Here is a 15,213-nt window from a genome sequence, read left to right on the forward strand (position 1 = left end):
CACCCGCTCCTTGGGCAAATGGAATTTTTCAGTGCTGGGAAAGGGATATAAAAGGGCTTCAATGCTTTAATGGATTGTGCAGTCAGACCTGCAGAAAAAGCTTGTCACAAAGGGAATAGTTTTAAAGTGCATTTGGTATTAATTATTATTAGATAGTTTTACAGACAAACACAAACCAGGAAAATAGGAATAGCTTGGAGATGTCATGGTTATGGGGTAGGTTGTGCTTTAGACCCCTTTATTCCCTCTTGAGTGAACCTAGCCCAAATATTTCTCTATCGTTGTAACATAACTGGCCCATTTAGTACTTGTAAACCCTCTTTCCCCATAGGCTTGTGACAGCTGCTAATTAAGTGACTCAAGCAGCTTCTCCAAAACAAAGCATGCTTTATTCATCAAAGGTACACAGCAAACACTAAGAAAGGAGACGATGAGAAAAGGCCTGGTTCTTACCCACTCTTAGGCTATGTTTACACTGGCAATTGAACAACAAAACTTTTGTCTTTCAGAGGTGTTTAACCTGCCCTTCCCCCCAACCAAAAGACAAAAGTTTTGCCATGACAAGCACCAGTGTGAACAGCATGTTGTTGGCAGGAGAGCGCTGATCATGGGGGTGGTGGTGGAAGTTTTTTGTCTGCAGGAGAGCCAACAAACAGCGGCTACATGGTGTGACTTTTAGCAACATGGCTGTGTTGCTTCAGCCGTGCCAGTAAAAGCTGTGTAGTGTAGACATAGCCTTACTGACACTTTATTCTTGCCTTGTTAGCGTTGGATAAGTTCCACTAAGCCAGGGCTTCCCTCCAGTCCCGCCATGCTGCTGGTTCTCAGCCAGCGGTATGCATACTCCTGGGGGTACACAGAGGTCTTGCAGGGGATACCTCAACTCATCTCGATATTTGCCTAGTTTTACAACAGGCTACATTAAAAAGCACTAGCGAAGTCAGTACAAACTAAAATTTCATAGACAGTGACTTGTTTATATTGCTTTATAAACTGTACACTGAAATGTAAGTACAATATTTATATTCCAATTGATTTATTTTATAATTATATGGTAAAATGAGAAAGGAAGCAATGTTTCAGTTATAGTGTGCTGTGACACTTCTGTATTTTTATGTCTGATTTTGTAAGCAAGTAGTTTTTAAGTGAGGTGAAACTTGGGATACGTAAAACAAATCAGACTCCTGAAAGGGGTACAGTAGTGTGGAAAGGTTGAAAGCCACTGCTCTACAGCATCCTCTATGCCAGGCTCCTCTCCAGCTGCTGCTGCCCACTTTGCACCCTTCCCCCTAGGCAGGGATCTTTAAGGTTTTAATATCACCTTTGATCCTAAGTTCAAGCCTGGGAAGGATAAACCTTGCTAGCTTAGCTGCATAGTCAGGCGGGTGCATAGTCCCTCAGTTAATAGCTTCCCAACTGTTTCCTCAAAGACTATTAGTATCAGGGGTACCGGAATAGGGAGTGTCAGAGGGCCATGGCCCCTTTGCTTTTTACTGGCCATAAAGGAAAATGATGTGGGGGGAGAGGGCAGAGAGGAGCAAGTGGAGGGGAAGAGGTGGTGCATGGGTGGGGCCTCAGGGGGAAGTGGCAGCATGAGGGGGTGGCATGGGGGGCGGAGCCACAGGGGGCGCTGGTGGCCCCCCCACTTTTAGGGAGTTTCTGCCATTCCTGCTTAGTATTCTCTGTGATATTCTTATCTTTGCCATTGTTCCATTTGCTTTTGGCTTCCCTCTGCCAACAGCCTCCTTTGAGTTAACTCTATGCAGTCAGGCAGAATAATATCATGAGTGCCTCAGGGCTTGTCTACACTGACACTTTACAGCGCTGCAACTGCTCAGGGGTGTGAAAAAACATCCCCCTGAGCGCAGGAAGTTTCAGCGCCGTAAAGTGTCAGTGTAGACAGTGCACCAGCGCTGGGAGCTGCGCCCCTCGTGGAGGTGGGATTTTTTTTTTTTTTTAGAGCACTGGGAGAGTTCTCCCCCAGCGCTCTGCCATGACTACACAAGCCACGTTGCCCGTGTAGACTAGCCCTCAGTTAACTTGGCTGATATCTATAAAAAGTACTACAGATATTTTTCTTGTTCTCCACTTAAAATTGCTTTGTTAGATGTGTTCAGAGTGAAAGTGGACAGATAGACTCCACTTCTACTGAGACTTGGGGGTGGACTTTCTTTTCATAAAATAAAACATGCAGACAAAGACGGTCTTACAATGAGACATGTAGCCTGAGAACATAACAGACACAATAGATTTTTGCAGACTTATCCACAGGTACCAAACCAAGGCAAACATGTATTATTTAATGACAGGTTTCAGAGTAACAGCCATGTTAGTCTGTATTCGCAAAAAGAAAAGGAATACTTGTGGCACCTTAGAGACTAACCAATTTATTTGAGCATGAGCTTTCATGAGTTACAGCTCACTTCATCGGATGCATGCCGTGGACACACATAGCTGGAGTAGTGTATTCACATAGCTGGAGTAGTGTAACTTAGGTCGACTTACCCTAGTAGTGAGGACATGCCCTTAATGGACACCACGGCATGCATCCGATGAAGTGAGCTGTAACTCACGAAAGCTCATGCTTAAATAAATTGGTTAGTCTCTAAGGTGCCACAAGTACTCCTTTTCTTTTTATGTATTATTTAATGCCTTGTAAAAGAAGCAGAATGCTTTTAGCAACATTAAATGCTGCAGTAGTAATTGAGTCTCTGCCATGTGATTTAGTACAGGATGCCAAATTTCATTACATCTCTCCTTGCTGCCATTAAACTCTGTAAATTAATCTCTCACTTGACAGTTAATTCCAGCTACTCCCAAATGCTCCCTCCAAAAGATCTCCAGAACCATTGAATCTATAAGGACATTACATTAATATGAACATACAGCAATATTACATCTAAAGAGATATCAGTCACTGCTCCACGTACTCCTAAGTTAATAGTTATTAAAACACCTACACAGAAACACTAGGACCCAGATCCACAAAGGTACTTAGCCACCTTGACAATCACTGGAATCTTTAACCTTCCCTGCTGGCATGATGGAGGGTTGGTGGGGCCAAATTTGAGTGAGTGGTGTTGCAACCTGGTGCTTGGGCTCCCTCCCTTTTGGAGTCCTTCCATTGCCCCCGTGTACAGGGTTAGGCAGCAGCTGAGTGGGGGTTTGTGGATTGCAGTAGCACCTAAATATAGGGTTTAGGCACCTTAGTATCTCTTGTCATGCAGTGGGTGTCGATTTAGCAGGTCTAGTGAAGACTTGCTAAATTGATGGCAGAGCGCTCTCCAGTCGACCTGAGTAGTCCACCTCTCCGAGAAGAGTAAGGGAAGTCGACCGGAGAGCATCTCCTCTTGACGCAGCGCAGTGAAGACACCCGGGTAAGTAGACCTAAGCTATGTTGACTCCAGCTATGTTATTCACATAGCTGGAGTAGTGTAACTTAGGTCGACTTACCCTAGTAGTGAGGACACGCCCTTAATGGTATTGAAGCACCTAATTTGCACTGAAATTAATGGGAGTTAGGTTCCTAAATACCATTGAGGATCTGGGTCTTAGTCTTACAAGTACCCACCAGCCTTTTTAACAAAATCTTATATACCAAACTCAGCAAACCACAGCGAGAAAGCAGATCCTTTCCATCCCTTACTGTATCCAGGAACTTACTACCTTCAACGGTCTCCAAAAATCCCTATCAAATTAATGGCTTTTGCAACATACTGAAAGTCATCAAATCTGGGCTATTTCAGTGCATGTTCCATAATCCCAGGGCCCTTACAGAGAGCCTCCTCTTAAGGAGGTTTCAGCTCAAATGCTCTAATTACCCCTGCTGTGGCAGTATATCATGGGGGCGGGAAGGTGATCACTCAAATAGGTAGATTCCAAACTTCATAGGTCACATGCCCTTATGAAGGTGTTGATTATTCCCACAGCCTATGCATGTGTACCTCTCTGATCACCTATCCCCAAGCACCGGTCGTCTAAACCTGCTCTGCATGAATATTTGAACAAACCAAGGTTCCAGTACATGCTGTATATACTCCGAACAGTGATTAGGTGGGTTTTTAAAGCTTTTTACCCATCCTTATCCCCTTCTCATGAAATCTCCAAATGAGATTCATTTCTCCGGCTCTTTGTATGCTATACCTTTTTCTTCCCATGCACATTATTCTTTCAGTTTGCACATAATCCTTCCACCCATGTTTGAAATTTATTATTATTTTGGTCTTACCAACATGGTTTTGCGAAGAGGGTTTGCTAGTTGACTGTTGCAGCAGAGCCAGGTGGTGGTGGCCAAAATTACTGTCTGTCTCTTACAAAGACAGAACTATTATTTAGTTTGTCTTTTTTAATTCTTTTGGCCAGAGTGGTGAATTTTAAAAGACTAACTGTAATATGGCTAATGGAAAATTTCCCCTAAGTCATATGTGCACTGATGTGATATAGCAAATATCAAGTTCCCTGTATAAGTGTTTACAGGGTGTACTTCAGTGGTGCCCATCTTTAGTGTTTTTTAAAAAAAAGTATTTCATGTTAAGAAGTCTGAATTTCAGTATATTTCATTTGGGGAGAGCTGATATTTAAAAGAAAAATCAGATCTCTCAAATGACCCACAGTTATCAAGTTATGTACATACTGTAGTTAATTTCTGTGGTTACACGAGTTACCGTATTTTCCCCCACTTCTTCCCTCCTGTTAGTTGTGGTTTCACATTTAATTAAAAAATCTTCAGAGCAAGGACTATGTCTTCCTGTGACTTTGTCCAGAACTTAGCATGATAGGGTCTCAGTTCTGATTGGGGTGCTACCACAATACTAATAAATATATTAATAGGACCATGTGTTGGGGTATTTGTGCTGTGTGCTAACTGGCCATACCTTTGACATGCCCATTATCTCCCTCTCTTCTCTTGTAGAGATCAATCACACAGGTCACAATAATGGGGAGAACTGAGATGCACAATTCCCTTGGTGGTCACTCAAATATTTGATCATCAATGTAGCAGGAACACACAGCATTAATGTAGGCTTTTGACTCTAATCATGACTGGGCCTCTGCTGTATATTTAAAGTTAATGTAACATTTATACAAACAAAAATAGTCCAGTTGCAAGAGTCCCTGCCTTCCACGTGTATGGATCTAAGCATGGTAGTGCTGCGTCTGCTTCAGTGGAACTGTGTTAAAATTTTGTCTATGGGATGATGCCACCTATTGGATATTCTTAGAATTAATAAGCTGAAGCAATTCAAAGAAAAATAATTCTGATATGCATGAGGAGTTCTAATAAATCTGGCCATGTTTACCTCTATTTAATATAAACCAGTTGCTAGAAGAAAGTGTCTGTTGGGACACTCTGAATTTCGGCTACCAAAATGAAAGGATATTGCTAGAAAAAGCAGTTGGAAAAAGAGATCCCTTGGATCCTTTGCCATACAACTGGAAAGAGAAAATGAAGAACAGAAAAAAAGAAAATGAGAACTACAGGCAGGGCTTAAAATAAGAAGTTTTCACTTCGAGGCACTTTAAACTAATCTCTTGAATTGCCCTTAGCAACCTAAACTGAAATGTTAAAAGGTTTCTGCTTTGGAAAATGTACCTTGAGATTCTCCAAGAGCACACTGTTAAAAATGAAATGCCCTTTCAATGGCTTTTCCAGCAGTGAAACACCTTCTATGTTCGATTTGATTTTGGTGAAACTTTAGAAGGAGCAATATAACTACTTGATCATATGGCAAAAACTGAAAATACCACTTTATTTTTTACTTTGATTAAATGTATTCTAGTAATATTTACACACAAAAAACCAGCACAATAACAGTTATGTAATATTTGTGTCATAACACTATGAAGACTTACAAACTTTGGAATTCTGGCATAGAAACACTTCATCAGAATCATAAGTGTAGAGCTGGAACAGAATGGTGACAATTAAAAAAAAAATCCACTAAGGGCCAGGGGTTTGATCCTGCTCCCATTGAGAGTCAATAGCAAAACTCCCATTGACTTTAATGGCACCGGATCAAGCCCTGAATCCTAGACACCTTCCTAACAAATAGTCCCCCTGGCCTGAACAGGACAGCTCATGTGAGTACAGTGAGCAGGATTTGGTCCTTGATCAGTTCAGAGTAACAGGGAAATCATACAGTATAGAAAAGCAGGCAGGATCTTTCCAGATTTTATTTTAAAAATATAAAATATTCAGCACTTCAAAAACTTAATAGTGCCTCTTCATTTGCAAAGGAAACTACTCATTACTTGGGGAATATTTACTAAACATATACAAACAATGGTTCTCCCTCAGCTGCAGTAATTATCATTCTACTTTCTTGTCCCTGACTAAATGTCTACAACATCTGGCAACAGACATCATTTTGTTTATTTTTAACAACCCACTTCCAGATTATTGGACTAAATTTGGACCTGAAGAAAGCAGGTGCAGCTCCAACATGTGTTAACTTGCACCGATTGATCTGTTGAGCTTAAAAGCTAACACTGTATAGAAGGGAAAACAATAAAACACTAACTACTGGTGAGGTTATACAATCATTTTACATTTGCATTGCCATAAATTTAATATAACAATGACAAGTGAATGAGAAACTTTGAATTAGTGATATCTACAGTGATACAAAACTTGAGGGGATTAATCAAAACCTCAAACTGGAAGTCAATTTATCACATCTCTTGCACTGAGAGAACAATCAACTATTTTAAACGTTGTGGAACAGATAGTGTAAAGTAGAGTAGCTTCATGGACTTCAAAGAGACTCTCTTACTCAATTCCAGGTTTCAGAGTAGCAGCCGTGTTAGTCTGTATTCGCAAAAAGAAAAGGAGGACTAGTGGCACCTTAGAGACTAACACATTTATTTGAGCATAAGATGAAGTGAGCTGTAGCATAAATAAATAAATTGGTTAGTCTCTAAGGTGCCACTAGTACTCCTTTTCTTTTTACTCAATTCCAGTGATGCTATCCTAGTTTATCTCCACTGAAAATCCTGCCGGGTTCTAAATACACCTTTGCTTTGCTAATACTCCTCCAGAAACTTGAAAAAGTAAACTGGCTTGTCTGTTCATAGTTCAAGGTAGACTTTTTTGCATGTTTAACTTTTGTAGCATGCCAGCAATTACAAGACTTTTAGACCCTATTTGCTCTCAGGACACTGATGAAAGTAATATTTAGTTTTATATGTACTGAAGCTGTGAGAAACAATTAACTTTAATGAGACTTCTTTTTCTTTTAATCTGAGACTGATTAACATTAGCATGATTACTATGAACTGCATGCAGATGTGTTGCACTGTTCTTGCCATTATGTCAACAGTCCTTAAGATTGGTCATATCGGATTTCAAACTCATTCTATCTCTTGGCATATTCTGTATGAAATCTCCTTCATTTGCAACATTTGAAATATGTGCTCCTTCCCGCTCAGTGTCTGAAATATGTTCTCAATCGTTGCTCTATCTGGGCCACCACTCTTAAATGTTTGATTTACATCCTCGACCTCAGCTTGCCGACAACGGGTTTATTAACACAAAATTCTGCCCACCATGATGGTCTCTCCAGCACCTTGCTGCCTTGAAGGACTATTGTCCACAGATTTTTATATAGCTGCAAAAGAAGAAGAATGTAGATTAACATAAGCAGAAAATCATTTAAATTTCACAAAAGTTTAAACAATTTAAATAAAACCAACTGAAATGGAATTGCAATTGCAACTGTATTTCTAGGAATACAGAACAAGCACAAGGAATAAGCACAAAATAAAGTGCATAATTATGTGAAAGCAAGAACAAAACAAATCTGAGATCAGATCTTCAGCTGGGGTAAACTGGACTAACAGTTTGACTTAGCTGAGTGAGGCTGATTTGTGCCACCTAAGGATCTGGCCTTTTAACGTTCTAACTGCTATGAAACAATCACAAAGCAAAAGAAAAACAGTGAAAACACAGCTCATAGAGGAAAGATTAAATGAAGCCGTTTCATTCTGTTCATGCCTCTGAAAGTTATAGCTGAAAATACTCTGTTTTTACCCTTCTTTCTATATGTTTTTGGCAAGTTACAGAATTTTTCTCCCAGATGTGAACACTTCTGTTTGAGCATCAGAAATTCCTCTCCCATCAGCACATTGTTAATTCATCAGTCTTTCCCAACTTGTTATTTTATACAGCCCAGTTAAAAGCATTAAATGGGAAGTAAATTCTGCAAAAGGCCACTTTAATAGTGTAGATCTGTTGAGCGCTGGTCAGGTTATATTTTTGGCTATTTGGAAATATTTGACAGTTTCACAATTAATTTAAACTTTTTAATACCATCCTAAAAAAATGGGAGGAGGTGAGGGAGACCAGATCCTCACCTGGTGTCAATCACCATAGCTGCAATGACTTCCATGGTGCGACACCGATTTACACCAGCTGAGGCTTTGGCCCTACATGTTTTAAATAAAAATTTCAAAGAATCTCCAAAATAATTTAATACATTTGAACTTTGATTTTTCTGGACTATGGTTAGCTGAGACACTTGGGTCCATAAAAAAGTTGGTTTGACTTCCAGCATACAAAATGTTCGATTTAGTACTGAAAAGCTAACAAAAACTTTATACACTTAGGCTGAGATTTTCAAAACTGCCTTGGATGGGAACTGGGCATCCAAGTCTTCCAACTTTACTCTTGAATCATTCAGTCCTAAAGCTGCACAGTAAGTTCTAAAGCCTCTTTCCTGCATAGTTTAAGAACTGCAGATTCCTGACCCCACCAACCCCACCTTAACAGAACCTTGATTATCCAAATGAAATTCATTTCCCTGTTACACTCAGATGATCTGGCCTGTACAGTCCTGCAATTTGTACTGTATTTTTTCCATTGCCTTTCTACTCTTCATTCTCTTTATTTTTACCTCTGAAATACAAGCTGTCTGTAATTTATTAACCAGTTAAATCCACTCTCTGTTCAGAATACACATTCTTACTGTCATCAATTTCTTCTGCTTCTTATTGGATATTTTAACATTCACATTTACAGTCATTTGGATACCTTTCTTTCTAATTTTCTGCTTTCAGTTATTTTGTCTTTGGATTCTCTGACTCATAGCTGTGGCCCTAATCTTATTTTAAGAACCATAATTTCCCTTTCCCGCTCTGTAGGTGGTTCATGTTTTAGTCATTTTTTAAAATTATTCCCTCTAAACCACTTCCTCAGAAACATTAATTGGATGTTCAGATTCTGTACGAAACTTAGCAGGCAATTGGGAGCCTAGGACTGTGACTGTCCATGGGATTTAGGCTTCTAACTGCATAAGGGCCAGATTTTTAAAGGTATTTAGGTGCCTAGAGATGCAGGTAGGCACTTAGTGGGATTTTCACAAAGGGATTTCACTCCTATAGGAGTTAGGCACTGAGGTACTTTTGAAAATTCCATTTTGAATGTGGGACTTAGGCTCCTAAGTCACAGAGACACTTTTGAAAATTTTACCCCTAAACTTTAATAAAGGCAAGAATCTGTATAACTCCACCAAGTACCCTAAACTTATGAGCCACCCAGACAAGTGGCTTTACTTTAAGGACCTGTATGAAAATGAGACCACTGATTTATATGCCCAAATAGGAATTTAAGTACCTAAAAGCAGACATGCAAGTGTGAAATTCTGACCATGCAATTGCTGACACTTAGCCACAGGGTGAGTTTAGCCCTTTCCCCCCATGAATAACCCTCCCATTGATGGGGAGTCCCATTCTTCGGAGGCCACACCCCAAAACCACCACATCTAGAAGAGTCTAACAAAGTCACAGGTAGACTGTGTTCAGTGCCATGAAAATGACCACCTCCTCCTTCTTTCTCCTAATTCTCATGTGTCTGACCCTCTTTGGTAATGACTCCCCTGCAATTGAATAAGTGAATTAGAAGCTGCTGCTTTCATTTTGGGTAGCTGCAACAGCTTGATTAGGAAGAAGGTGGCTCTTTCATTTAGATAATTAATTTTTATGTTCTTGATAGTTCAAACAGTAAACAAGGAAGTGGAACAAAAACTGTGTTCAGCATTTTGATGATGTGTCTAAAATCACATTTTAATTGGTGTCTGCACAAGATAAAGCTGAAAATGCAACTTAGGGTTCCTGGAATGGAGACATCTATTGGAATAACAGGGCAGATGAGTGATCTTTAGTCTCTTTTGTAGAAGGAATGAAATACTTTTTAAAGGAGCTTTGCTACCACATGATACAGGGCTAGATTTTGCCCGGCCCTTACCCAAGTACACAATATGGGTGATAAAGGGAACGATGTCAATATAGTACAGCATGGATCAGACCCAATATTCAAAGAACATTCTTATACCCTAGCATGGCCTGCATACAGGCCAGGCAGAATTGCCATGTGTCTGCTTATGAGCGCAGAGATTGTTCCATTCGTGCTCCCAGGAAGGGGAACACTGGGGCAAGCAGCACCTCATGAAGGGGTGGGTATTGTAGTAGGTGCTCTCTGCTGCATACTAGAGAACTAAGGGGGGCATTCTGAATACTTTTCACTGTTCCTTCAGGGAAAGTGCAGCTCTGCACGACCCTGTTCTGTGAGCTGTGCCTATCAAGTGTATTCACTGTAGCTCTCTGAAAACAGTACATATTGTTTTGTTCAGCCTCAGATGTAAGAGGCTAGTAAGATCCACTAAGAGGAATTTTTAGAACAGAAATCGTACAAGAATCATCCAGCTGTACAGAAAGACACTTTCCAAAGCCCTTCGCTCTTAACTAGACTGAGGAAGAAACTGACATGCATAAAGAGAAGAACAGACTGCCTCTAGGGATACCTGCAAATGAGCAGCACTTCCAGGACCCACGGCACAATGGTATTGCTTAGGTGGTGCTAGAACTGACTGAATGGCACTACGATGAAGGCAGACACTGAAATGCTCTGGCCAAGATTTTCAAATGTGATTTTGGGTGCCCAACCTGAGACACGTTGAAGAGGCCTGATTTTCAGAAAGTGATGAGAATCTATCCCCTTCAAAATCAGGGCCTCTGAAAGGTGCCCCAAGTTGGGTACCCAAACCCCCCAGTCACTTTTGAAAATCTTGACCTATTTTTTTAAACCGAATTGGTTTGAGGCTCCGTTAGTTAATGTTTGTAAAATACTTTGAGATCCTCCCATTAATGGTGTAAAGCACAGTGGTGGTGGTGTTATTATTTCTGGTCTATAAGTGTACCCTGTTACTTTTCAAGCTAAGGGCTGTCTCAATCCAGCCTAGAGAAAGGTGGGGTGAGTTGTGCATCTCTGCCATTTATACAACACACCAATTTCGGCAGCATGTCGTGTATGTGTAGCTACACGCTGCAGTTTAAACGGCTGCAGCCACACTGCGGTGGGTAGCTACATGTGTCAGTGAAAGGCTCTGGCAGGGAGGAGGCGGCAGGGAAAGGATCAGCGTTTTCTCTGCTGCCTCCCCCGCTGCCAGAGACTTTCCCTGCTGGAGTCTTTCCCTCTGGCAGGGAAGGGCTCCAGTGTCAGGGAGTTGCTGGGGCCTTTTCCTGCAGAGGGAAAAGGCTCTGGCACTGGGATGCAGCAAGACTCCACGCTGAGAGTCATGGCATGAGTGAGCAGACAGCATGTAGTCTATGTACTCCGGGTACATTCCTACACCCTTCCGGCATACTTTTACTTGCTTACTCCATGTCTCACGGTCTACACTACTATTAATCTCTGTGCTAGGAGGGCTCTGCATGTACATACACTACACACTGCTGAAAGAATCCTGCAGTGTAGACACACCCTTAGGGAGCAGCCTGCATTGTGTCTCTGTTTTTTGATTCTTGTGTGTTAAGGTTCTGGATTTTAAGAAATAAAGTAGTGGTAAATCTTTTTGGAAGGTTGCAATGTAATTTCTCTGTTTGTAGGCCATGACCATAACACTTCTTAATTGGAACAAGTTTTAATTCCACTTTGCTCTCATATTAGACATTTTCATTAAAAATCAGGAAAAGAGGGTAAATTACATTAACAGATGACACTAAAATGAGGGTGTTGTGAGCACCAATAAGATCAGAGGAATCATTCCTAGAAAAGTTAGAAATATAGGCAAGGAATAAAAACACAAGATTCCAACTGGTAAAATGAAAGCCATTACATCTGATGAGACAATAATTTGAAACAGCAACAGAACTAAACAAAAACAACGACCTAGGATGAAAACCTAGCCCAATTACAATCAATGGGAGTTTTGCTATTGACTTCAAAGGGGCCAGAATTTCACCTTTAGGGTGATACTGGATGGCAAATTAGACTATGCTGGGCAAAGTGATAAAGAAGTAAAAAAGACCAGACCACCTTTGGGGTCTATGTGCATAGGCAGAGCATCACGGAACAAGAAGATAGTAACAGAGAACCCGACTCAATGAGTTTGGGAATCAGAAGGGCTGGCAAAGTTAGAAGGATGTTGGAGGCCCTCCAAATATTTAAATATCTAGAAAAGAGATCTTTCACTGTGGAATTATGGGATGTACAGTAGCTTCTTCAATCCAGGGTACAGATTTCTACCAAAGCAATACATTCTGAACAGTAGCATGTGACTTCCCCATATACTGGAGCATATCCTCAGCTAGTGCAAATTGTCATAGCTCCATTGAAGTCAATGCACCAGCTGAGGGTCTGCCCTTTTCTTCTAGCTGTAAAGCTTCTTAATTTAAAATATTAGTCCGGTTACATAAATGCCTTTTTAATTATTAGCTTTACAAACACAGGAAGGTTTCTCTTTACCTCTCCATCAGCTCTGCCAATAGGTGAGTTCAGAATGAAGTCAGGAGGTGCAATGACATCCACCAAGGCAACTGCATCATCTTTCAACTGTTTAAAAACAAAGAGCATAAATTTGGCAGCTCTTCTAGATTTCTGTGGTTACCTACGGACAACAAAGCAGTGCTTCAAGAAACCAGCCAATGGTAACTTAAGTTGTTACACTTTTAAAGATCCACTATCAACACACTGTCTATTCACACTATTTTTGTCTCTCTTCCAGAGCAATAAGAAAAAAAAGACCCAACTCTATTTTAGAAGTTTTCCATGCTTTCCTTAAAAGCATTAAGTTTTATTTTCACCTAGGCAGTACTGTGTATGTTCATACAAACTGATCAACACACAACTCATTCATTAACATACAATTTCCAGATTCTTCTTTACAATTCATATCTTGCCTGGTCAAAATGTGTGCTACTTGAAAAGCTATGTGTTGAGAAAAAAATAACACAGACAATATTTATGAGCTGAGATGATAATGAAATAAATAGAACGGCACTGCTGCTCTCAAGTGTTTTATTGGCCTCCCATTTCATCCAATAATCACAGTACTTCAAATGACAAATGAAATCCAGAGCATCATCTTCCAAAAATTTCCCCTCAAAATATGAAATATTACTTTCTCTGAGCCCTTGTAGAATACTCAGGCTTTGACCCAATGCTACTAACCTTCCCCTTTTTAAACAGGGTATTCAACTGCAAATAGGATAGCATCCTGGTAATCTCTTGAAGTGCAGAGTAAGTGGTATGTCTTTCTTCTGTTACTAGCATGTTGTGTTGCTGTCCATCCACACCAAAATGATATTAGAGACTTACCTTGGAACAAAGCTCCAGAATAGCATGCTGTATGAATTGACCAGGCTGTTCACCTGAAGCATATCCACCTGCAAATATATTTACAATGAAATTAAATGGTGAAGCTAAGATTATGTTGCTATATTCCTTTTACCAATGGCATGGTTTTATAAATCTGTTTGGTATTTATGAAGATGAAACTTGTGAGAGTTGTGATGACTCTCTCACTCAAGAGGTAGACTTTAAAAATTCGCTTCCTCAGGCACCTGGAGCCTTTTACATGTGTAAATCACAAGGCTTTTCTACGGCCCCAGGGTGTGTGAATTAGAGCATGCACTAGCGTGCTGCACTGTAACTGCCCCATGTGGATGCTGTGGGCATGAACTAAAAGGTACCTAGTTCACAGTAACATAGTCCTGTTTGAAAGAGAACTATGTTAAGGCGAACTAAGTTCCTTTTAGTTTGCACCAGCAAATGTCCACATGGGACAGTTACAGCACAGCATGCTAGTGTGCACTACAGTTCACTCCCCCAGAGTCTGAACTGCAGGGCCGGGTAGACAAAGTATGGCTATATATCATCCCTACCCCCGGGGCTGGATCTCACAGAGGTGTATAAGTTCCCTACAGCCCTTGTGCTAACAGAGCTGAGGCTTTTAGCTTAGCTAATAGAGTCTGACTCTCTTAGATCCAGAGCTGAATCCCTGCTTCTGACAGCCTACCCAGTAATGCTGCATTACACAGGCAATAACTAAATGTTCTATCATATACTCCAGTCAAGATTCACTTTCTCCCTGCCAAAGTGCAATGTACTATATAGACAAAATGAAGGTTACAATTAGGGCTGTTTAAAAAGTGATCCACACTGAAGATAGATATGATCTCACCTTGGTAGAGCACGGCCATGTGTTTACTTAAAGACCACAGTCCATACAGAGCACTAAGATGCTTTAGGACAGGCTGGAGTGTAGATGGTGTGTCGGGATCATGAGTGTATTCGTGATACCTTTGTAAGACTGTTTGCTCGATAAAAGCGATGGCTAATGAACGACAGTAGTATACCTTAAGAAATAGAAAAGGATTAAATAACATGTTGACAAACAAAACACACAAGGGCCAGATCCTCAGCTGCTATAAAATGGCATAGCAACATTGAAGTTAATGGAGTTATTTACACCAGTTGACAATCCAGCTCAAGTTTTAACAAATAAACAAGACTCTCTGGGAAGTGTGTGCCTAAGGAAGTGCTTTCAAAATGTGCATTTCAAATGTCTGTTTGGCTAGGGACAATTAGGTTTTTCAGAAACGCAGTGGACATATCTACTGCAACTGGAAATAAGGTTCCTAATTCTCCACCACCTCCCAACTCGTACAGTCACTTGTACCCCTGTCAAATGGCAGGGCAAAACTGATGTATAATATGCTACCGTTCTGATCTGGAAGCATTTCATACCCACTTTGTACAGGTGTAAATGACTAAGGTGGAACACAGTTGAGAATCAGGTCCAAGATCTTGTTAATGCCCATTGAGCCCGAACAGAAAATGCTATAGAAATTAATATGAATGATACCAGTAGGGTTCTATGGAAATGATTATAAAATCTATAGTACTGAATAGAGACTGCTCTCCTTTCAATAAATGTT

The 15,213-nt window shown here is 40.5% G+C and overlaps 1 protein-coding gene across 6 annotated transcripts in view; it reads right to left on the reverse strand.

The window, feature by feature from the left end:
- Positions 1-2,606: 2,606 nt before the first annotated feature.
- ACOX3 (acyl-CoA oxidase 3, pristanoyl) overlaps positions 2,607-15,213 on the reverse strand; it is a 65,079-nt gene continuing 52,472 nt past the window's right edge. For 5 of the 6 annotated variants that reach the window (XM_073342625.2, XM_073342626.2, XM_073342627.2 and 2 more), the window contains 4 exons: positions 14,457-14,631; positions 13,592-13,659; positions 12,740-12,826; positions 2,607-7,607 (listed from right to left, as the gene is read on the reverse strand). In XM_073342625.2, coding sequence (XP_073198726.1) covers positions 7,488-7,607; positions 12,740-12,826; positions 13,592-13,659; positions 14,457-14,631 — 450 coding nt within the window. In that variant the 3' untranslated portion in view covers positions 2,607-7,487. Of the gene's footprint in view, positions 7,608-12,739; positions 12,827-13,591; positions 13,660-14,456; positions 14,632-15,213 lie in introns of those variants that run through there. The other variant, XR_012158736.2, reaches the window with a different exon arrangement.

This window comes from Lepidochelys kempii, chromosome 4 (assembly GCF_965140285.1).
Source record: "Lepidochelys kempii isolate rLepKem1 chromosome 4, rLepKem1.hap1, whole genome shotgun sequence".
Taxonomy (NCBI): Eukaryota; Metazoa; Chordata; order Testudines; family Cheloniidae; genus Lepidochelys; species Lepidochelys kempii.